General features: G+C 45.2%; 1 protein-coding gene across 3 annotated transcripts in view; it reads left to right on the top strand.

Annotated features, from left to right (window-relative positions):
* The window catches only part of AFF2 (ALF transcription elongation factor 2), a 450,433-nt gene that overhangs the window by 393,536 nt on the left and 33,972 nt on the right, over positions 1-22,925 (top strand). For all 3 annotated transcript variants that reach the window (XM_073888506.1, XM_073888504.1, XM_073888505.1), the window contains 3 exons: positions 18,322-18,481; positions 20,247-21,251; positions 22,725-22,846. In XM_073888506.1, the coding sequence (XP_073744607.1) occupies positions 18,322-18,481; positions 20,247-21,251; positions 22,725-22,846 (1,287 nt within the window). The remainder of the gene's footprint in view (positions 1-18,321; positions 18,482-20,246; positions 21,252-22,724; positions 22,847-22,925) is intronic.

Raw genomic sequence — 22,925 nt, 5'->3', positions numbered from 1 at the left:
TGTGACAAAGTGTCAAGCTAGCAGTGTGCTGGGTTAAGACTCCATTGTGCCTTTGCAAATGGCCATGGGTTGACTATTCTGCTTCACTGTTAGACTTCTCCAGAACCTTGCTTGGAGTGAAAGTGCTTGCTAAATTGGAAGGATTATATTCCAGATTCTATAAACACTGTGGCAGGAATTTGGGATGTCTTGGAGTAGACCCTTCAAGCCTAAAAGCTTTTTAAAATTTACTTATTCTTATTTCTTATTTTTTTTATCTTAATCCCAGTATTATTAACACACCGTGTTATATTAGTTTCAGGTGCACAATATAGTGATTCAACAATTCCATGCATCACCCGGTGCTCATCACGACAAGTTCACTTCTTAATCCCCATCGCCTGTCTCACCCATCCCCCACCCCCTCCCGTCTGGTAACCATCAGTTTGTTCTCTAGAGTTAAGAGTCTGTTTCTTCAGTCCATCACCCCCAAAAATCCCTTATAGTTAACCCCTTAGTAGTAGATTCCTCTACACATCCCAGCCTCTGGAAGCCATTGATCTACTCTCCATCACAGGAGTTTTATCTGTCAGAGTGTCATATAAATGGACTCGTACGGTATGTATCCTTTTGAGTCTGGTTTCTTTCCTCCATGTTGTATGTATCAGTAGTTTGTTCCTTGTTTTCTGCTGAGTAGTATTCCATTTGGGATGTACCGCCATTTATCTTGTTGGAGGAGATTTGGGTGATTTCCAGTTTGGGGCCATTATGAATAAAATGCTATAAATATTCAAAACAGAAAGAGTCTGTTTCTTGGTTAGTCTCTTTTTTTCTCTTTGCTCATTTGTTTTGCTTCTTAAATTCCACATGACTGACATCATGTGGTGTTTGTCTTTCTCTGACTTATTTCGCTTACCATTATACTCTCTACTCCATCCATGTTGTTGCAAATGGTAAGATTCCATTCCTTTTTATGGCTGAGTAGTATTCCAGTGTGTATATATGCCACGTCATCTTGATCCATGCATCAGTCTGTGGACACTTGGGCTGCTTCCATATCTTGGTTATTGTAAGTAACGCTGCTATAAACGTAGGGCACATGTATCCCTATGAATTAGTGTTCTTGTATTCTCTGGGTACATACCCAGTAGTGTGATTGCTGGACTGTAAGGTAGTTCTGTTTTTAACTTTTTGAGGAACCTCCATACTGTTTTCCACAGTGGCTGCACCAACAAACTTAAAATCTTGCATTCATAATTTCTTCTCTTTATTGTTCGTTCCCTACCTCTTCATCCATTTCCTGCATGCATAGGAAAGCAAACTCTCACCATAAAGATTCACAAACATAGGATTTAGAATGTCACCTTTTATGGGTAATCATTGTGGTGGGGCCAGGGGGGCTGCAGTTGGGGGGACCCAGAGTTGGAGAAATCTAGATTTGTTTTCTGCTCTGCAGCAGAACTGCTTCGTTCCTATTTTCTGGGTGTTATCTTTATAGCAGGTAAGACCTCAGTAAAATAAGAGAAAATGCAAAGTCACTGAATAATTAAAGTTCGTCATAGCACCGAGAAAGTACCGCAGGGCTAGAATATTCAGGTGGGCGTGTGACATTATTCAGAAGCTCAGGCCTGCAGTGCAGACTCTAGCCTCCTCAGGCAAGCCAGCAGAATTCATGGCTGCCACTGGCCTGTGGCCCTGTGGGACGGGAGAGGAGACCACAGTGAAGAGTAGCTTTTCCTTGGCATTCTGAAAGCAGAAAACAAGTCTCTGTGATCGTAAGATTCTCTGCTTTCAGTCGACCCATCTGAAGGCAATGAGACTGAAAGCAGATCCTACATGTTCTCACTACACACACGCATGTGCATGCAAGCGTGCACGCGCACACACACACACACACAGATTGTAATTACACAAGGTGACAGAGGGGTTAACTAGCCCTATTGTGGTAATCCTTTTACGATATATAAGTGTACCAAATCGTCACGTGGTACATCTTAAACTCACACAATGTGATATGTCAATTATATCTCGATAAAGCTAGGGAACAAAATAAAGACAGACTAGACATTAGAAAGACAAATGTGAGAGCGCAGAGCAAAAGGAAGGGGACGAAGGGGAAAAAAATCCAGTCCTAAACGCAAATAAACCACGTCCCCAGTCCACCTTCACCAGTTGGTTCATCAGAGATATCTTTCCCCGGGGAAGAGCTCGTTCTTCTTTTCTTTGGATCATTGGATAATTGCCATAGCTTGACTCAACTAATTTTCCTATCACTGAAGACAAGGATGTGTTGAAGTTACTACATGGTGGAGGAGATGGTGGGAATGAAAGGAGAGCACAAAATCTGTTGCTTTTGCAAAATTGTCATCGAAAGGATAGCCAGAACATAAATGGTACTGTTTTGGCTTCAAAAGGGTAAGCAGGTGTCTTCGAAGTCCCAAATGAGCTGTGTACAAGCTTGTACAAACAAGCACAGAATCAGGCCTGTTTGTTATTCACACAAACAGAGTTTAAACCATCTGAATTCCACAGTTCCCAGAATTCAGATGGTGCACAATGGTCCATAATGAGCAGCACCTGTGCTTACCTCAATTACCAGACAGTTCTGAACAACGGCAGAAAGGGCTTACTAGAATTTTTTTTCAATAATAGATTTAGTTATGTCTTTCATAATTGGATTCAAAAGCTCAAAATTTCATTTTGCAACTTGTTCATAAAATTTGTATGAAAAAGTCTGGCATTTATTCAAAAGAAATAGTCTATGAAGGAAAAATTGCAAAACAGCCAACCGCTGGTAACTAAGCAGCCAAATTATAGTCCAAGCGCTTGGCAAATACACCATCTTTTTATTATTTCAGTAATTGAATTTCTGTTAAAGCGTGGAGCATAATTTAACATGAGGAATTTATTTATAATACAATAGTGTTTCAGTAATAAATGCATTATTATTGTCACTTTTAATGGAGTCTTATGTATTCCCTTGGAGACTGCGTGGCAGACTTTGAGACAGCCACTGCACCAGTGTTGTTTGTAGACAATTGAATTAATTGGAGACAGGGTCATTAACTCGACCTGAATACCTCTGATTGCTTCTGTAAATAAGGTTAGAGAGCAAATGGCTAATCTTCATCGTCATTATAGATTCCTCTTACATTTTCACACTGCCTTGTATGTTAAGATCATTTTGCTAAGCAGCTTTTCAGACTCTCCTCATATTTACAGTATTGTCTTGCATGGCACATAACCATAATTGTATCAGACTTATATTACATTTTCCATATCTTTATAAAACACGATACTAGAAATGAACCTATGTTGAATCACAACTCATAAAAACCATCAGACCAATAAATGAATAAACCACAGCGTATAAGCCATCGTATTAAAGGAAAGTAAAATCGCAGAGCAAAAGTTGCTTTGGTCTCCTCTTGCAGATCCGTGTACAATTTGGAAACACAATTAACACAGGATGGGCTCCCGAAGATGCAGTCTCTAAAGAAGGAGCACAACGAGGGAAGCTTTGATTAAGATCTCTGTATGTTCCAGTTGAGGCTGTGCCCTTTCGTACCCTTCTAGGGCAACGTTAATAACATGCAGATTATAGGAAGTTGAGTTCTTTTTCCCTGTTCATTCTGAAATGGAATTAACTAAGAACTGTTTGAAATATAACTATTAAAAACTTTTCAATATTTGACTTGTTATTTTTCATAGATTAGAGGCATATGAGATATGTAGGGGGGATTTGGGGAAAAAAATTCTCCCCTTCTAATGACTCAGATAATTCAAAGAGACATATACTGGAAACATTTCTAAAAATGGTCTTTCTCGAGTCATTTTAAATACAATTCAGAAAGAAAAGACCATTAAAAATGGACAATATTATGTTGACTAATGAGACTTTTACAAGATACCAGAATGAGGCAGAGGAAGAGGAAAAAGGAAAGAAAAGTAATTCTGTGTTTTATTATTTTTCTTGACAAGATAAAAAAAATTCTGAAACTATCAAAGAGATCATCGGTACTAGATCTGTACTACTAGGTCATCTATGCTACTAGAAAAGTGGGTTAATTCTGTAATACGCCATAGCTCCAACACCAGGAATTTATCATTGTCCAGCCACCAACTGGAAGCCTATCAGTTTTTTCCAGCTCTACTGAGGTAGGATTGACAAATAAAAATTGTACAGATTTCAGATGTACACTGTGTCGTTTTTATAGGCATATACACTGTGGAATGATTACCACAATCAAGCGAATTGACACATCCAATACCTCACAAGATCACCTTCTCTGTGGTGAAACCCTTGATATCTACTCTCTTAGCAAATTTCAAGTATATACTACATTATTATGAACTGTGGTCACCAGGCTGTACAGTAGATCCCCACAACTTATTTATCTTACAACTGATAATTTGTACCCTTTCGCCAACATATCTCTTTTCCTCCCAACCACCCAGCCCCACCATTCTTCTCTCTGTTACTGAGTTGGACTTTTTCTTTTCTTTTCTTTTCTTTTTTTTTTTAGATTCCACATGTAAGTGAGCCTATGCAGTATTTTTCCTTGTGTCTGGCTTATTTCACTTAGCATAATGTCCTCCAAGTTCATCCATGTTGTCTCAAGTAGCAGGATTTCCTTCTTTCTTAAGGCTGAATAATACTCCGTTGTAAATACATAGACTGCATTTTCTTCATCCATTCATCTGTTGGCAAACACTGAAGTTGTTCCCATGTATTGGAAGCCTTTCAGTGTTCACAAGTTTCATGGCTAACTGAAAGAGTTCACATATCCCTTGGCTACTTAATGAGTCTTGTCCAACAGATAGAAAAATAACCACCATTTCAGTTCTTTTGGACTTATTTGCCTTTATATATTATTTGTAAAACGAACATATGATGAGACTTGAGTAAGAGTTGGTCCTCATACATGTGAATGTACATTTGTGTCTCCTCTTAAAACATGACTTGAACCCAAATAGGAGTTAATGCCAACATTGGCCAGCAACAATATCTTCTCTGTTAAATGTCGAATGCCCAGTGTGTACTACATAAGTCAACATTTCTGTCCTTAGCCAGCTAATAGCGACATTATTTTTAAAATTAATATTATGTACCTCACTTAAAGGATGATACTGCTCCCAATATTGCTTTACTTCTTAGCCAGCTGTCTTAACTGATGCCGAAACTATTTTACTTCTCTTGGTATTAGCCATCTTGGACTTTAGCTAATAGATGTATGCACACATATACTGTCACTCACGAGGCACATGCACACGCTCACACACCTACACACACACTGAAGTGTGTAAACATGGGTACACACACACATTCTCTCTCGTTCAAACACCTTGAATTGGGGCATAGCTGTCTGAAATAATGTACTGAAACATAATTATCGTCAAAGGGAACATTTTAACATACAACGTTTCTGGAAAATATTTCTTCCAACATTATTTGCTTTGTTTTGTTTTGTTTTTTGCCCACATTTCCAGCTGACAGAGTAATGTACCCGGATCTTGTTGTGATGAAGCTAGAGCAGTGTGGACTCCTGGAAACTGCAATGGAATTGGAGATACCACTGATACCATCAGGCTAGAAAACATAGTCACATCTCACTAAAAGTACTTGTCTCATGTGCTTTGCTAGTGAGCATATCTTTCTTGTTCTGCGTGTTTAACGCCCCTAAGTTGTGAGTTGTTTGTCTTCACTGTAACTCCATAAGATGGACCTTTGTTTGGGCTCAGCCGGGGAGGGGTCCCTCTATACTTGTAACTTGCTATGGACATAACTCTCAGGACAGGCACGTTCCCAGGTTTTTCTGCTGACCACAAATGTTATTTGCTTAGCCTCACAAGGGATTTTTAATTGTCTGTTTTTAAAGTCCTTTTTATTCTAAATTCTACCTTCTTTGGAACTGCTGAATTTCCCAAATTCTCTGCATGACAAATTTCTCCACATGACAGATTCCTCTTAATGACAAAACCGAACACCCTGACCTTATTACTACCAGCCTGTTTGTCATTATCACAGATCCTGCCAGTTCTTGGAGAAATGCCTAAGTTTGTTTCCATTTCTTTCTAGGTCAGCTTTTAAGTGGCTCTGTGTTCATTTGTGACACGGGATTGCCATTCTTGTTGCTATTGATCTAGATTCAAATGTAAGCCCTGCCATTCCATATACAGGGGTCAGTGTTGATGAAGGCTCCCTGTGTTCAGCTATCTTATTCCTGGTGGCTTGGCCAGACTTTCGTCTAAAACAAGTTGGGTGCAAGATGAGGCAAGTGTGGCCCCCTCTTCTCTCATTTGCACTTGACCTCCCTTAATTTAGCATTGATGAGAAGGGTGGCTGTTAGCTGGTAGGCAAGATTTGGGGGCAGATAGCATTATAGGATTAAGAAGATCCAGTGTTTCCTTTGCTGTCATTCAGAGTAACAGGCATAGGAAACTCTGTTTAGAATAGCTGGGCTTTTGGACTTAGAGGGCTTCTGTATAGAAGATTTCCAATGTCGGCTTTAAATATGACATTGAGAGTCTTAGGCAAAGAATGGGAGTGAATTCTCGTGGAAACTGTCATTTTTTTTTCCTGCCTGTTTATTAATGGTCTTTGTGATTTATAGTAAATGCTAGGGAGGATTTTCAGGCCCATTTATCATGGGAAGGGAACACCTTCTTGTTCTTAATGTGAGTGTGTCATAATTAGCAAGGCATGTGGGCTAGGAGATTTAGTTCTATCTTTTGTGAATGTCCTTCAACCTCATATTTAATCCCAAATTGATTGAATATTTTTTCTTCCATGAGGAAATTAATTATGCCACTAGAAAAACCATCAAGTAGAAAGGGAGTTAATATCAAGCACAATGTAGACTGGGCTGGTTAATGTATCAAAATGATATGACAAGAGTAGCTCACATTTCACACAAATCAGAATAATGGAATCATCATTTTAATTAAAAATAGGAAGATCTGTGTGTATGTGTAGCACACATTTTCAGTAAGAGCCACACCATTTATTTCTCACATTCATGCATGTATGTGCACTCTACAACCCACTGATGGCTGTTGCTCTAAATGCCAATTATATTAAAAATGGCCATCCCAAGAAGTTGCGTTTTTGCCATGGAACTGAAGCTGAAGAAAGAGGCAGGTGCTGTCATGGGCTAGCAGCCATCCAACCAGTTGAAAGATTATAAGTCCATCATCAGGCAACCTATTTGCTTAGTTGTTTTCATCAAATTAACTTACAGTTCAGGAAGTTTTGGTGTTGCCCGGGCCTGCCTACGTTTTGCCTTCTGTTGAGAGTCAGCCATACATAGACATTTTGTAGTTAAGTATCGTTCTTTACCAGGTGACCTTGTCTGTGCGGATTTTCTACTCCTTATGAGGCCATTTGGAATATTTTTTCATAACAAGAAAATCATATACAAGTTATTATGCTCGGCACCTTAGGATATACAAAATGACTATAAAGTCTGGCACCTGCCCTCACGAAATGGACAATTATGTTGCATAGGCAAAAGGTTAGCCCAATGAAATAGTTTGAGAATAATTAAGTAATAAACGGTGATGCAGTTAGTGCAAAGAAATCAGAACAGGGAGGTATCCATGGGAATTAAAGTCATTGGAAAAGGCCTTACGTTATTTGAATTTGAGCTTAAAAGATAAAGATTTAAACAAGCAGAAGAGATGGGGGAGGAAAGTGTCATTCTAGACAGAATAAACAGGCTAAGCAAAGGTGTGGGGGCAGTGCGGGAAGAGGGAGGAGACAAAAGTTGCAGATGTGCTGGAAAGAGAGGAGAAATCCAAACTGGCACTAAGGTAGGGTGGTGACGGAGAAAGATCTCGGCAAATCCCGTAGAGAAGAGCACATCTACCCGTGAGGGAGGCATTGTGAATTCTGAAACCAAGAGATCTCCTGTGGTACATGGTCACTGGGACCAAGTACAAAAGAAGTCAAAGCTTTTAGTCCAACAGGGAGCGAGGTCAAGGAGAGGAAGGGAAGGACACCTGATTTGCAGTGGGAAGTGGGCAGGACAGGGGTTGGTGGTCTCAACTGAAAGCAGTCTCTGTAGATCAAAGAGTTACAAAGCCTGATTACTGGGCTTCTAGAAGTTTCTCGTGGTGAGGAAGCAGAACCAGCATGCGTTGACCACATCTTTAAGAAGTGTCTGTGATGGAGGAAGTTCAGCGACTGTTTCTGATTTGGAACCTGCAGCCTCGTCCCACCAAGCAGGGCTGTCTGAGCTGCTTCTATTCCTCCTGGTATGTGTTATGTTACTGCCTCTTCCTCATGGTAGGGTGACACACTGCAGGCAGCGAGTTGTAATTTTTGCCATTCCCCTGAGTCTTTTACTGCTGATGTTTGTAATATATTTCAGGCCCTATTATGAAGACACATTTAATAAGGAAACTGAGTATTATTTTAGAAATTATGGATGTGACATTGAATGCCATTCATCGAACTCCCTGCCATCCCACATACAGGAAGGTTTTGTTTTAAGGTATTACTTTTATAATTAAAAAAAAAACTTTATTTTAAAAGCACACATATCAGTACTCATAAATCTATGAGGATATTATTGGAAGAATCAGAAGAGACATTAACCATGAAAAACGTTGGAAAACAAGGTGATGGGACAGTAGAGGGTCCGAAGATCTACTTTTCCCTGTCCCTTTCAGTAACTTTTGAATTCAGTATCGTGTTAATCATCTATTTAAAAACAAATACAATTTTTGAAAAGACACAATGATGTGAAACATAAAGAGCATTTAAATTTCCCCTATAATCCTCACAAACTATTCATGTATGTGGAAGAGTTATCTGCCGTGAGCTGTAAATCTCCTCCTCCAGACTCAGTGAGATTTGTCACTCGAGTCAAATGCAGCACGGTTTTGCTAGCATAGAGCGCTGATGGCCTTCAGTGTTTTCAACATCACATTCTTGCAGACTATCTCATTCAGCCACTTGAAGAAAGCATTTGGAATTAATTCTGCGTCCCCGCTGCCTTTCGGTATGATGATGAGGGTGAGTTTTGTAGTGGCTCCCCGATTGCTTTCATTTCCTCGAGCCGACTTGGTGTTGCCAAAATAGTCACAGTAGCCTGGTGAAAGCCCCCCTCAGACCCCAACCTCATGACTCTGGCTTAGAGGCTCTGGAGCTTCGTGGCCAAGGTGGCGAGGATACCTGTTGTATCCACCCCCCACTCACTGTTCTGTTAGCAACCAAATGAGGTCATGGGAGTGAAAATGCTAGAACATTATCAAGTGCTGTGCAGTTAAAAAATATTTTGGTCTTGTTGTTCCAATGATGACAGTATGCTATTGGGACCATCGAGACATAGACAATAGGCAGTGGAGGTACCCAGGGACCCTCTTCCCTGGGATCTATAGAGAAGACTTATTTAGGGCATTACTCTAGGGTGTCTTAGGTTCACGAAGCATTTACAGAGAGTGTGTGTGTGTGTGTGTGTGTGTGTGTGTGTGTGTGTGTGTGTGTGTGGTTGTTAAAGCCTCTGGCCGTAGAAGCTTACCCTCTAAATCAAGTGTCTGTGATACATCAGGTAACAAATCAGACATGAAGGGGAGCAGACAATACTGAGAAGGAGATTGGCATTGAGAGACATCAAAGAAGAAATGTAGTCTAGGGAGAGATTGGAAGAGGGATGCCCACTTCCAAATCAAGAGGCAGCTCTAAGCATGATGGGCAGCAGGAAGAAGCCATCAAGCAAGGAAAAAGGCAGAGGCCTGTGTTGAGCGGCTCTGAGCCTGTCTCCAGCCTGCTTTGTATTCTCCTAGCACCTTCAGCCCATCTACTGCCCAGGCTCTCGTGCCCATCTCCAGACCAGTTCTGTGCGTACAGTGAGGAGAGTCCTGCATGGAAGTGGCTTCCAGGTTTAAGGCACCCAGTCAAAGTACATACCCTCCTCCGCGTCGGATTTGTGACTGACTGATGGAACTCTTTGTTGGAAGGCTTAGACCTTGTTAGAGATTCCTGGCGTCCGGCCCTCTCTGCATTCCTTGTGAATGCGAATCTTTCATTCTCTGCTCTGGTGGAGAGCGGGGCTCACGGGAGTTGGCGTCCACAGCCACTTACCTGCCTTCGTTCTCTCCCTTGCTTCCATTTTTGTCAATGCACTTTAAAGGCAAAAGGGACAAAAATACTTGGGGCTGGCTATGATTTTGTGCCACATGTTTAGCTGTTTGATGGAAGCAGCTCTGACCGGTAGCAGAAAAGCCAGTGTGGCTTTTAATTATTTCCAGAAGAATGTAAATGCCACTGTATCCTCCCAAATGCAAAGGGTGATGCTCTCAAGACGTCACTGGCCCATTAGCCAGGGCTGACCAGCCTTAGTAGGAGCACACTGGCACCTCCATGGTGCTGTCTCCCCGTAGACGGTGTTAGACGAAAGCCAGGTGCCTTGGTTTGGGTTTGGTTTTTTCATTGCTTTGAAACTGCACATTGAATTTTGTCCCCTAGTATCCTCAAAACTATTTTTCACCTTGACATTGTTTGGTACTAAGTCTCAGTATTCTGGAAGTAGTAAGAGTGTCCCACTGCTCAAAGCTGCCTTTGAGCCTCGTAGTGAGCCACAGGCCACGTTCAGAGGAAACAGTCATGCTTTTGGCCAACCACTGGTGCAGGCAGGTAGCCTCGGGAACGTAGTAAGCTTCTCAGAAGGAATCTGATACCACCTGTTCAGCCACAATTGCCCAATTAGATTTAAAACGGCATAGGGTGTTCCAATTTGTCTGTTGCTAAAGGAAGACAGAATAATTATGGAAACATAAAACCCACAGTTGATCTCAAAAGTGTGTTTTCGCCCTCAGTTACAAATTCAGCTTATGTTTTGCCCCAGCAGCTTATGTCTGAATAGCCCATGTAGGTTTTAGCCTCACTCCTCTCCACGTGGCCCACTGGCCAGGAATATCAGCCTCACCTGGCGGTGCGTTAGAAACGCAGGACTTGGGCTCCATCCAGGCCTAGCAAATCTGAGGCTGCGTGTTAATGAGCCTCCCGCTGAGTTATGTGTACACTAACATTTGAGAAGTCTCACCTAAATGCACTCACTCGGTCCTCTTATAGCCTATGTGATATACTAGACCCATTTCACAGATGAGGAATCGGAAACCCTATGTTAAGTGCTTAAGTATCCAAGGTGACAAGGGATCATCTGACTTCCAATCCCATCTTCTTCCCACTAGATTGAAACTACCTCTTTAAAACTAGTAGGGGAGGGAGCTCTCCTCTGTTGACTAGATGGGTTGCTGCCTGAGTTCATGAATCTTATTAGCCAATTAGATCTTTAAAATTAAAAAAAAAATACAGAAGAGGAAACATAGCTATTTAGATGTGTGAAATAGACTGAAACTGGAGACAGGCCACAGGCAGGAAAAGAAGACAAGGGCCTGGGGCTGGTCAGTCCCCAATAGGCTAACCAAGGGACACCCGGGGGGCTCAGTCATTAAGTGTCTGACTCTTAGTTTCGGTCAGGTCAAGAGCTCAGGGTCGTGATATCAAGCCCCGTGTTGGGCTCCATGCTGGGTAGGGCCTGCCTAGGATTCTCTCTCTCCCTCTCCCTTGTCCCTGCCCCTGCCCCTCCCGCTCTCTCTCTGTAAAATAAAAAAATAAATAAATCATTAAAAAGAAAAAGCCTAACCAAACCATGGCTGGTTGCAAATCAAATGTAAATATGAAAAGCCATTGCCAAAATCACTCATCAGTATCACCTCAGAAAGGAAGCAGGTGTCGGGTAAGTTAGGACAAAAAGGCACTAACTGCTGGTGACCGAGACATGTGAGAAGCCGGTCATTTCCACTTCTTCTGAAAGTTCCAAATGATCGACTTGCAGCTTCTCTGGAAGTTCATTGCCCACTGCTACGGGGGTAACCTCCTAGTGCCTTCCCGGCACTGAGCTCTGGCTCCCAGAGACCCTGTGATTACCTTGGGGCCGCCCAGATTATCCAGGATCATCTCCCCATCTCAAATCCTGAATATATTCCTATTGGCAAAATCCCTTTGGCCACGTGAGGTGCCATATTCATAGGTTCTAGGGCTTAGGATGGGGACATCCTTGGGGGGGTCGTTATTTTGCCAATCACGGATCTCTTTAGTCAGGACTTTAAACAATGTCACGTTCACTAACTTGCCCATGAAAATGAGTGTGAGTGGATAGGTGTGCATCTCCTTATTACTCCTTACAAATAAGTTGGGCCGATCCCATTTCAAACATCAGGATCAGACAAAGGAGCAGATATCCAGTGTGCACATGTTGGACAAAGATTATCTCCGGCGTAGCCCAAATTACAACTGGACGGTGATTCGCTTATCCGCTCATCAAAGGGTTAGTGCATTAACACACAAGACACTTGATCCTGAGTTGCTGGCGATAATACGAAGCATTTTACTTCCAAGCTGTGTTTGGGGGCCACCCCAGGGAGGAGGACATGCTGCTGGTAACACCTTCTCCCTCCTTTCTGCCCAATCCCTGTTTCCACAAGGACAACTCTGCCTCTATCTGCTTTATGTATTATGCTTCTTCGTGCGCTTTCTATTGGATAAGGGGGCTAAATGGATTTCCTGGGGGTGGGTGGGATACATGTCAAAACTACTGATAGACTAAAAATGGATTCCTCCTACCCCCTGGCTGGGATAGGTCCAGGGTTCAGAGTATCTGCCTCCAGTGGCCTAGCATGGTGAGGCAGATCTTTGTTCCAATTCTGGAACCCAGAGTTCAGAGAGGAGGATGAGGACGAGAGGTAAAATCAGCAATAAATGTTGATTCCTTTGCCCCAGGGCCACCCCTTTACAACTTAATGATGACTTCAAATATGGAAGCATTTCAAATTATCTGGTAGACAGACGTTTGAGCCCTATAAAACTGGAAAAGGGTCATGTTGATGAAATTCATACAAGTCTCAACTAAAGACAAGGGTTTAATACAGGACTCCCCATCAAGCATCTCCTGCTACATGCCTTTGGCACATCCTGGTCACGTGCCAAATATGTTGCCAAGATCAATACATCGGGGCTGGCTTGTCGGACACTTCCCGTGTACGTTTCCCACCACAGAGTTGTCATCCATTCTGGAGCCTTTCTTTCTTGATGCCCACACAGCTTGATTGAGCAGAATGGCCAATTCATCATCCCTGTTTATCTCCTGAAAAAGGAATTTACAGTGAAATTAGGATTAGAATCAGCACTGATGCAGATGTTTGGCTCTCTGGAGGCTGTTAATCTGAATTAGTGAAAAGTCTGATTTATAAAATAGCCCTACAGAAATTCAGCCTTAATCCTCTGAGGCTCACACAAGAGCTCTGTGACTGATAAAGTGTTGCCAAGAGCAGGTCATTGCAGAGCTGCCTTAAGGAGCAGACTGGATTGTACAGACATGTCCCCACACGCTCCCTCTAGGGTCCTAAAGAGTCCCCCTCACAATCCTTTATACACTGTACATAAGGATCAGAATCTTTGAGCTGGAAAATACATTAATGATCATCCAACCCCACTTGGGACCCACGGTAGCAATCTGTCTACCATGTTCTCTGTTGCTGGCTATCTGGTCATCTAAAGGCATTGAGCTCACTGGCCTACAAAGCCTTGGCTTCCTTCTGGGGCCAGATGTAGACTTTTTCTTTTTGAGAGAGGGAGAAGGAGGGAGGGGCAGGGGGAGAAAGAGAGAGAATCTTAAGCAGGCTCCACGCCTAGAGCGGAGCTCGATACGGGCTTGATTTCGCCATCTTTCGATTGTGACCTGAGCCAAAGTCAAGAGTCAGGTGCGTAACTAACTAAGCCACCCAGGGGCCCCAGCTGTAGATTTTTAAGTCTTTCCTGATGTTGAGGTGCGATCTTCCCGACTAGATCTCTAGCTCGTTGGTCCCAATTTTACCTTGGGAGGTAAAGCCCTCGGAACAAGGCCACCCCCTTTCACACAGGACAGACCTTCTGGGTTTTTGAAGACCGTCATCATCTGAACCTCCTCCCTCCCTGCCCCAGAATCTTCTCCAGGCAAAGTCGTCCCGGTTCCTTCATAAGGCTTTCCGACACTCTTATCTTCTGGTATCGCAAACTGAGCCCCTTTATTGCAGAAGAGGCCCGGTCAGTGTAAACAGAGAGAGACTGTCGTGTCTAGAGATTCAGGTGCCTGGACTACCACGCAAAACCGATCTTTCTCCCCCGGTATGCTGAAGCCTTCCCCACCAGGGCTAACCCTGCCCAGACGAGGCATTGTAAATGCCTCCCAAACTTCTCTCCCACTGGCCTGCTCTTGGATCCCCTTCCTAGTCCTGGATTTCCCCACTCGGGTCTTTGACTTGCTAGGCCGGCTCCTTTGCCCTCCGTCTGGCCCCTGACCATGAGGACCTACTAACTGGGGCTGGGGTTAAAACGAGCTTTCACTACTCACTGAAGACAACTCACGCTGATGAACACAATAGTGGAATCGGATCTCTGAAAAGGTTGAGCCACTGACTTCTAAGTTCCTACAAATGTGGGTCCTTTGAGGAGTTTTATTACACTGGGGTGAAGTCACAGAGTACGATTGTAATATTTACAGACTATGGAGTAGATGGTTTAATATGTCGAATGTTAATGATTTTTTTTAAGATTTTATTTATTTATTTGAGAGAGAATGAGATAGAGAGAGAACATGAGAGGGGAGAGGGTCAGAGGGAGAAGCAGACTCCCCGCTGAGCAGGGAGCCCGATGCGGGACTCGATCCCGGGACTCCAGGATCACGACCTGAGCCGAAGGCAGTCGCTCAACCGACTGAGCCACCCAGGCGCCCATGTTAATGATTTTTAATACAACACATTATCTTTGTTGTAACCACTAGCATTCTTTTAAAAAGCAGTTGGTTAAAATACGAGAGGAAGCGGTGCATGGGAAATAATTCTAATACAGTTTGATGAATGAAGAATGTGTAAATTGCACATTACTCCCTCATCTCCTAGGCAGAACCAAGTATCGCGTGGGCTAGCTTTACTCGTAGCCACTTTAATATATATCCGGAAAATAAATTGGCGATGTATGAAAATAAATGTAGCAGAAGGGAGGATTTAACTAGCTGAACAGCTAACAGGTCTCAGTGAAGACCTGTAAGTGAAATACTCTGATGATTTGCCCACTCGAACATTCCACCGTGGATTCTAGCCAAGAATGTGGTCCTTGGCCAGTCATTCCCATACTGATGCTTTTACTGCTGAGTGCAAGGTGGGCCCAGAGGAAGTGAGGGTCAGACAGACTCCAAATATGTGGCTTACATTCCTCCGCAGGCTGGGTGCAGCCAGATTCTCCAGCAAGCCCAGGAACAGCAGATGGAAAATAGAGGCAGAGGGAGGTACCGGGGAGAGCAATTTTGCTTCCATTTTAAGCAACTGTTATTCCCTCCCTGTTTCCAACTGTGCAACTGCCCAGAGAAAGCAATTCTTTCTCATTAAGATGCTCAAGTCCTTCACCCCCAGTTGGAGTCCTCTTAGTACCCTCTCTGAATTCAAGTCCACCTTCCCTCTCATCCCCAAGCATCCGTGTTCATCGGGGTGGGTATGAAAAGCTGTGAGCCTCTTCCTGTTCTTTCTACACTAGTCTCCCTTAAGGGGACATTGTCCATATTGACTGGCCGTGGGGTCCTTCCTGAGAACAGCAAGAGATTTAGCTGTAAGACGTCTTAGGGAAAATAATTTTAGGTCTCACTTTATTGGGTCTCAGTCAAGGTCACTCTGAGGTTTGAAAGAGTCTTTATTTCATATCCATATCTATCTATGTTTACTTGTACATATATAGTCCGTTTTTCATATGTGGTTTCTGTCCACATCCACAATCCCTTAATCACAATTCTGAAATTGAAAAAGTCCTGGGAGCTGTCATTTTCCGGAACTTTGAGACAAACTCATTTCATGACAGAACCCGACCTCTTACTGTTAATGTTACTGTAGCAATATTAGTGAGTTTTATTAAGGGATCCTTCCCCAGATCCCCCTTGCGGTATTATATATATGTGGTCTATTCACATTGTTATAATTAAAAAATCTGAACATCAGAATTCTTCTCCCCTCTAAAGGGCTTTGGATAAGGAACACCTGTGTATGTACAAACGCGCACATACACAAGTTTGCAACTAAGTCCGTGAAGCTTTATTGTGGTGTAGCTGATGAGTAACTTTATTCTGGGAAATAAAACATCTGTGCTTTATGTGTATCCCCTCAGTGCATTCAGTTTTAGGGGAATAATCCCTGGGATTGTTTTGTTTCCTACAGCAGTTGCTCAACAATGAGCCAGTAAATGGAAACTCTCTCCAGAATTATTCCAGAGTAAACCCAGACTCGAGTTTAGTAACATTAGGATAAGCGGAGTCTTATGAGAAGCCAGACATTAATGCACAGATATGAAAGAAAACTAGAAAGCCGCTTTTCACTTGGCAAATCATAAATGTGAGCATGAGTTTGATTTTATCTCCGTCCGGCAGCCAGTCAGCTCAGGGCTGCGGCTTCTCCATGCTGGACCTGAAATGTTACTTGGGGGGAATCGAGGCCAAGTTAGCATAATGTCTGGATTGGTCTCATTAAATCTGTTCCCTCAGTCTTTATTTAGTAACCAAAGACAAAAACAATTGATTAGATTTAGAGGTACTTTGCATAAATATGGAGTCTTTACTGCCATTAAGGAGAGACCTGCAAAAGAACGCAGGGAAGGAGAGCACTGGGTTGTAGGTCCCTGCCCCCACTGTCAGGGACGTAACACACACACACACACACACACACACACACACGCACGCACACACACACGCACGCGCGCACGCACGCACGCTTTCCCAGGGGATACAGTCCCCTATTTCCTCTGCTTCTCCTAATCTCTTGGTGTATTTGGCAGAGAAATGTACTTTCAGATAGCATTTACTTAGCAGATAGCATTTTAAAATGAGCTTTGCTATATGAAAGAAAATACCTACCTGGGAGATTAAAAGGGCAGCCTTCAGGGAGGCAAGGCACATGGAATGAAAAGGCTCTCTGCATTGGATAGCGACTGACAAGGGGCCCGTGCTGGCTTAAAGAGGATCCTGTTCCTTCCCAGGCAGCCGCTCAGTGTGGCTCCAGCTCAACGGGCAGAGAAACGGGTGCTGCTGAGGGGGTGGGGTGGGGGCAGGCAAGGAATACTGCTCTGTGCCTCCAGAGTCTTGGGCAGAGGGGTTCTTGGGGTCCCTCTCGCTCCAGATTGAAGGTGGGACCGCACGATGAGGTGCCCTCCTGGACGAGGACTGTACTTTCCCGAATGAGCTGGGGGTGGGGGAGCCCGGCCAGGAGCTGGGAGCGTGAGCAGCAGTGAGCCCGGCCTCGCCACCGTTGAACTTACCTCCAAAGAGGGGATTGGGCTGCTGAGATGGGGCGGGGGGGAGATGAGAGTCCTCCCCACCCCCTGAGGCTGGAGCCCCACTTCTCACAGTGAGCCCGAGGACAGGGGGCGAGGATGTCACCCGACATGCCAGGAGGCAGTGGGGATGATTTGTTACAGGCACGGGGAGCAAACGATTAGTAAGGAAGACTATTGATTATCAATAAAGGCAGAGTGGCAAGTGGTGTCAATTTTCAAATGCTTTGCTTGATCAGCTTTACAAATTTGAAATCAATCATTAGACTTGCTTGGTCCCTTATGATCATACCTCCCGGTAAGAGTTTTACAAAGAGTTTTCAAAAATCAGGGTGCACAAGGCTAAGAAATGTGACTCTGGTCCCCTCGGGGCTGGGTGCTGGGCACCCGGCAGTGAAAATGCTTCTCACAGTCCCTGCCCTTGGAGCCCCCAGCTCACTTCTCCAACAGCCTCTCTCCCGACAGACCTCAGTTTCCTCCGATTAAAAGGGGGGTTGAATTCACCCCTCCTTGGTGAGGTGAGGACTATACCGTGTGTTCAGCTGAGATCACAGGCCCGTGACAAACCTCTGGGTTTCTGAACAAGATGGCGATAGAAAACGAAAACTTAGCTTAACCAAAAAAGCATGGGACGGTTAAGAATCTAAGGCTGTGCGGCGGTCTGTGGTATCTGTGTCTGTGTCCAGAAGGCGAGCACCCTTGGCTTAAAGTGTTCATGTGGAATGTGGGATGCTAGGCTTTCGTGAGAGGGGAGGTGGTGTCCTGGAACCCAGGGAACTTGGCCCCACGCAGGCCTGGTTCTAACGAAACGTTTGACCTCCAGCAACTCGCGGGGCCTCCTGAGCCTCAATTTCCTATCTATAGAATGGGACGGTGTGCTCCACTCTGCCTCTACTTGACAGATCACAGGCCCTGATGCTGCACGGGGGGCCCTTGGCCCACTGATGTGAGACAAAATGAGGCAATGGATGATGTCATTTTTCTTTCAGCCCACTCTTGGCCACACCGCAGCCCCCAGCTGTGGTGCCAGCCAGCGGGGGATCTGGCAGCTCCAGTGACTCTGAGAGCAGCTCCGAGTCAGACTCAGACACTGAAAGCAGCACCACTGACAGCGAATCCAATGAGGCGCCTCGCGCGGCCACTCCAGAGGTGGGTGAAGGGGCGGGGGCTGCGAGCACGATTTGCCTGTCACCTGTCACCCCGGGCGGGTGGCCCTCCCAGTGCACGCGCGTGCGCGCAAAGCAATAAATATTTCAGGAAAGTATCTGGGTATCTGATAGCATTTTTTTCCCTCTAAAACATATGTGTGCACAGTCCCTAAAATACGGACATTCCTTGCTGTGTGACTCACTGAGCTCCTCTGAGCCTCCAGCTTCCTCATGTGTAAATGTGCAAGAGTAATAACCAGGCTAGCAACTTCTCTTTTGACAGAACCAGTCAACCAGACCCACTTCTGGCCCTGGGGACACCACCCCTGACTCCAGGTTGAATAATGAGTTGCCACTTGGCAAGGAAGACCCAAGAAATGGGATGAGTTTTTTTTCAAATTTTGATTTGCATCCTCCAAATGTATTTGATAATAATTCATGCAAATACCTAATACCCTAAGATGCCCAAATTACACTTTTGGGATAAAAAACAATGTGCTCTTCCCCTCCCATCCTCTCTGAGTCCAGAATGACCCCTTGGCGCCCCCGAGCCTACACCCTGTATGGCAGGCAGATCCCTCCCGGGGCTCCATGCACACTTGTTTGTAGTCATCGGAAAGGAACACTGGGGAATGCAGTAGCGCCAATCTGGCTACTAATCGCAGCCAACACTGCTTGGACGTGGGCCCTGGGCTGGGCACCATGAGAAGCTCCTGACCTGCACTTTTTCATGTTATCCTTGTAACACTTCTCTGGGGGTCCTTGCTGTTACTATCCCCATTTTATGAACTAGAGAATAAGGTTCTGAGAGGTTGAGAGAGAAATTTCCCAAGATCTCCCAGGCAGACAGTGGTCGAGCCAGGGCTGAAACCGGGGTCTGTGCACTGCAGAGCCGGTGCCCCTAACCAGCAGCGCCAGCCGACACGGTGTCCCCGACCCTTGCCTGCCATTGCCCTGTGTGCGCCGGACTCACAGCTACTCAAGTGTTTTTAATTCTGCCACCCTCTGTCGGCTGGCGCCATAAGCCTCAGCTGATTGGCTTTCAAAAGAAGAGCAGTTGTAATAAAAATGATGGCTCTTTTAGTTCAACAGGCAGAATTCAGAGTTGGGAATCAAGCACCTGAATTGTACGCATCATATCCGCGGCTTAACAGCGGACACTAATGTCTGCACGCATGTCCCCATAAATTGGTTATTGCCCATACACCGAGGAAAGTGCGCTGGTTTGGGGGAAGTCAAATCTTTTCATCCTTCAGTACAAATAGAAAAGGCTGTTCTTTTTTGCAGTGAATTACAGCATCATAGAGGAGACACTGGCACTTTGGCGAATAGAAAGTCTTTCCTTTTGACTTACACTTGAGGCACGCTCACATTGCTTTTCAGGACCCGAGATCATTACCTCTGCCTCCTGGTGAGAGGTTGAGCAATGAGTCCCACCAAAGGATTTTGGGAACAGGTTTCCCGGCCAGGCCTCCATGCCCACCCTCTGGGAAAACTCTCTGTGAATAATTCTTTCCTTCCTGGCCAGAGTGGAAACTGTTTTCAGAAGAGGAGTGGAAGTTTGTTGAAATAAGTAGATCGGGGCTGGTTTGCAGAGTATTTGTCTCTCTGCGTAATTTGATGATTTTAGATTCTGTGCGTGGGTCTCTAAATGTGTGACTGGGCACTTAACATTCACAGCTTTTATCAGCACTCCGTGTATGGAGGGTCCTTCCAGATTTTTCCAAGATGTGAGATTCACTCTTACCATTGTCTCTCATTTGCAGCCTGAGCCACCCTCAACCAACAAGTGGCAGTTGGATAAATGGCTTAACAAAGTGACATCCCAGAACAAGTCGTTTATTTGTGGCCAAAATGAAACACCCATGGAGACGGTTTCTGTGCCTCCTCCAGTCATCCAGCCAATGGAAGTCCAGGTCAAAGTGAAGACAACCCCCAGCCAGGTCCTGGCTGAACCCAAAGAGAGGCCTCTCCTCAGTCTTATCAGGGAGAAAGCCCGTCCACGGCCGACCCAGAAAACTCCAGAAGCAAAGGCTTTGAAGCATAAGTTGTCAACAACTATTGAGACAGCGTCTCAAAGGACAATTGGAAAAAAACAGCCCAAAAAAGTCGAGAAGAACACCAGCATTGACGAGTTTACCTGGCCCAAACCAAATATTACCAGCAGCACCCCCAAAGAAAAAGAAAGCGTGGAGCTTCCTGACCCACCAAGAGGCCGCAACAAGGCCACTGCCCACAAACCAGTCCCTAGGAAGGAACCGAGGCCAAACGTTCCCTTGCCTGCCGAGAAAAAGAAGTACAGAGGGCCTGGCAAGATCGTGCCAAAGTCCCGGGAATTCATCGAAACGGATTCGTCCACGTCCGATTCCAACACAGATCAGGAAGAGACCCTGCAGATCAAAGTGCTGCCTCCCTGCATTGCTCCGGGGGGCAATACTGCCAAATCCAAGGAAGCCTGTGGTGCCAGCCTGACCCTCAGCTCCTTGGTCAGCAGCAGCAACAACAGCCTAACCACCAGTGGTGAGGAGCCAGCATTTTCACCCATCCCTGTCATGCAAACTGAGCTGCTGTCCCCTCTACGAGACCATGAGAACCTGAAAAATCTCTGGGTGAAGATTGACCTTGACCTGCTGTCTAGAGTGCCTGGCCACCACTCAGTGCAAGCAGCGCCAGCCAAGCCGGACCACAAGGAGACTGCGTCCAAGCCCAAGCGCCAGACCACTGCTGTAGCCGCCGAAAAACCCGTCCCTAAGGGCAAGCGTAAGCACAAGGTAAGCTGTCCCCCCTCTCCCCCCCCCACCTCCGCCCCACCATGGTCTGCTGAGGGATCATGAGCAGCGGCTCTGTGTTGGCGAACCTGATCTTGAGCCTCATGTGCAAGGAGGCTAATGACAAGGGACTGCAGTCTCTGGTGAGGGCAATGATGCTTTCCATGGGAGATGCGGTATTTGACGTGACCAGGGAGGAAGTGTTGGGAATGCTCAGGGTTTGTCAGCCAATGTGAAGAGTATCTGAAATAGCACATGGGGGATTATGATGTGTAGGAAAGAAGACTGTGGAGACAGTTGCCTTCCCCAGGCAGCCAGTCCCTGGGATCGGCTCCTTAAGCCACCCCTGTTTTCATGGACTCACGGGGCCACACCTCACAGTCCCCACCCTGGCAGCAGCAGGGCACCCAGGTGCTCCCAAGGGCTCAGCGCGCGTCCCCTGGGCCTTGTTAATTTCTCCGGACACACGTTGGCATCCCCGCACCCCAGTTACACTTTGATGCTCCCAGCTCCTAGCAGACACACAGTCTGCCCAGCCTGCTGGGTCCCCTGAGCTGTGTGGTGGGCCCGACTGGTGGAAACCTCACCTGCAAGAGGTCAGGGCTAAATTCCAGGGCTACAAACTATCACCAGAAGGGCAGGGACGCCTGGCTGGCTCAGTCAGTGGAGCATGCAACACTTAATCTCGGCGTCATGAGTTCGAGCTCCATGTGGGGTGTAGCAATTACTTAAAAAAAAAAAAAAAAAAAAAAACAGAAAACTATTGTCAGAAGGGGAAACCCAGAATGGCCTCTTCCATTTCAAGTACATTAGGCTCACTCTGTTGTATCTCCAGATCTCAGGGCAGGTTTTTAGAGTAACATCATCTCATGGTGATACTTGAGTAATCCTACTTTTAGTGGCTGCCATAGGAAGTCTGGGGCTCTTGCCCTCTTACTGCTTCCCTGCTCTTCAAGATGACAGCGGGCATCCAGGGGCAGAAGCATCCCTTTAGAACCGGCACATGCAAAGGCATGTCTTACACATGATTTATTGCCTGCCATGTTGATTGTATAAGTGACCTTTATATGTAACCCACGATTGTTGATTGTATAAGTGACCTTTATATGTAACCCACGATCCCCGTGCTGTTTGCCCAGCCTCGTGCCATGTTAGAGTTGCAGTGTTAGTTTCTCCGCTACTCATCTGTGGGGACGTTGTTGATGGAAGAAGGGTCTGAAAATGATAGGTTCTCTTTACTTTTGGTAGGAGATTCCTGTGCCACCCAATCTTTAATCAGAGGTTCATAGCGCAGCTCAACTCGCTCAAATGTAAGCTTCTTGGCTGATTGCGTTTCTGTCTGAGCAAAGGTGCGCATTTAACTCCCCTGGCTAATCTAGAAGTTAAAATAGAAGCAAACTGTCTACCTTGCTCATGGTTTTTCAATGTCTGCATGTGCCATGTATTTCAAGCTCTGTATTTTTCTTCCCGTTAAAGCCAACAGAGATCACAGAGAAAATCCCTGAGAAGAAGCAACGCCTGGAGGAGGCCACCACTATTTGCCTGCTGCCCCCCTGCATCTCACCTGCCCCACCCCACAAGCCTCCCCAGGCTAGAGAGTGAGTCTGCCCTGTCTTTGTATGACACTTCGATTTTTCGGACCCCCCCCCCCCAGAAATCTCAAAGGAAACCTTTTGG

This window comes from Callorhinus ursinus, unplaced genomic scaffold (assembly GCF_003265705.2).
Source record: "Callorhinus ursinus isolate GAN/ISIS: 27379988/994484 unplaced genomic scaffold, GSC_fseal_2.0 scaffold91, whole genome shotgun sequence".
NCBI lineage: Eukaryota > Metazoa > Chordata > Mammalia > Carnivora > Otariidae > Callorhinus > Callorhinus ursinus.
This window is presented reverse-complemented; position numbering and strand designations above follow the sequence as displayed.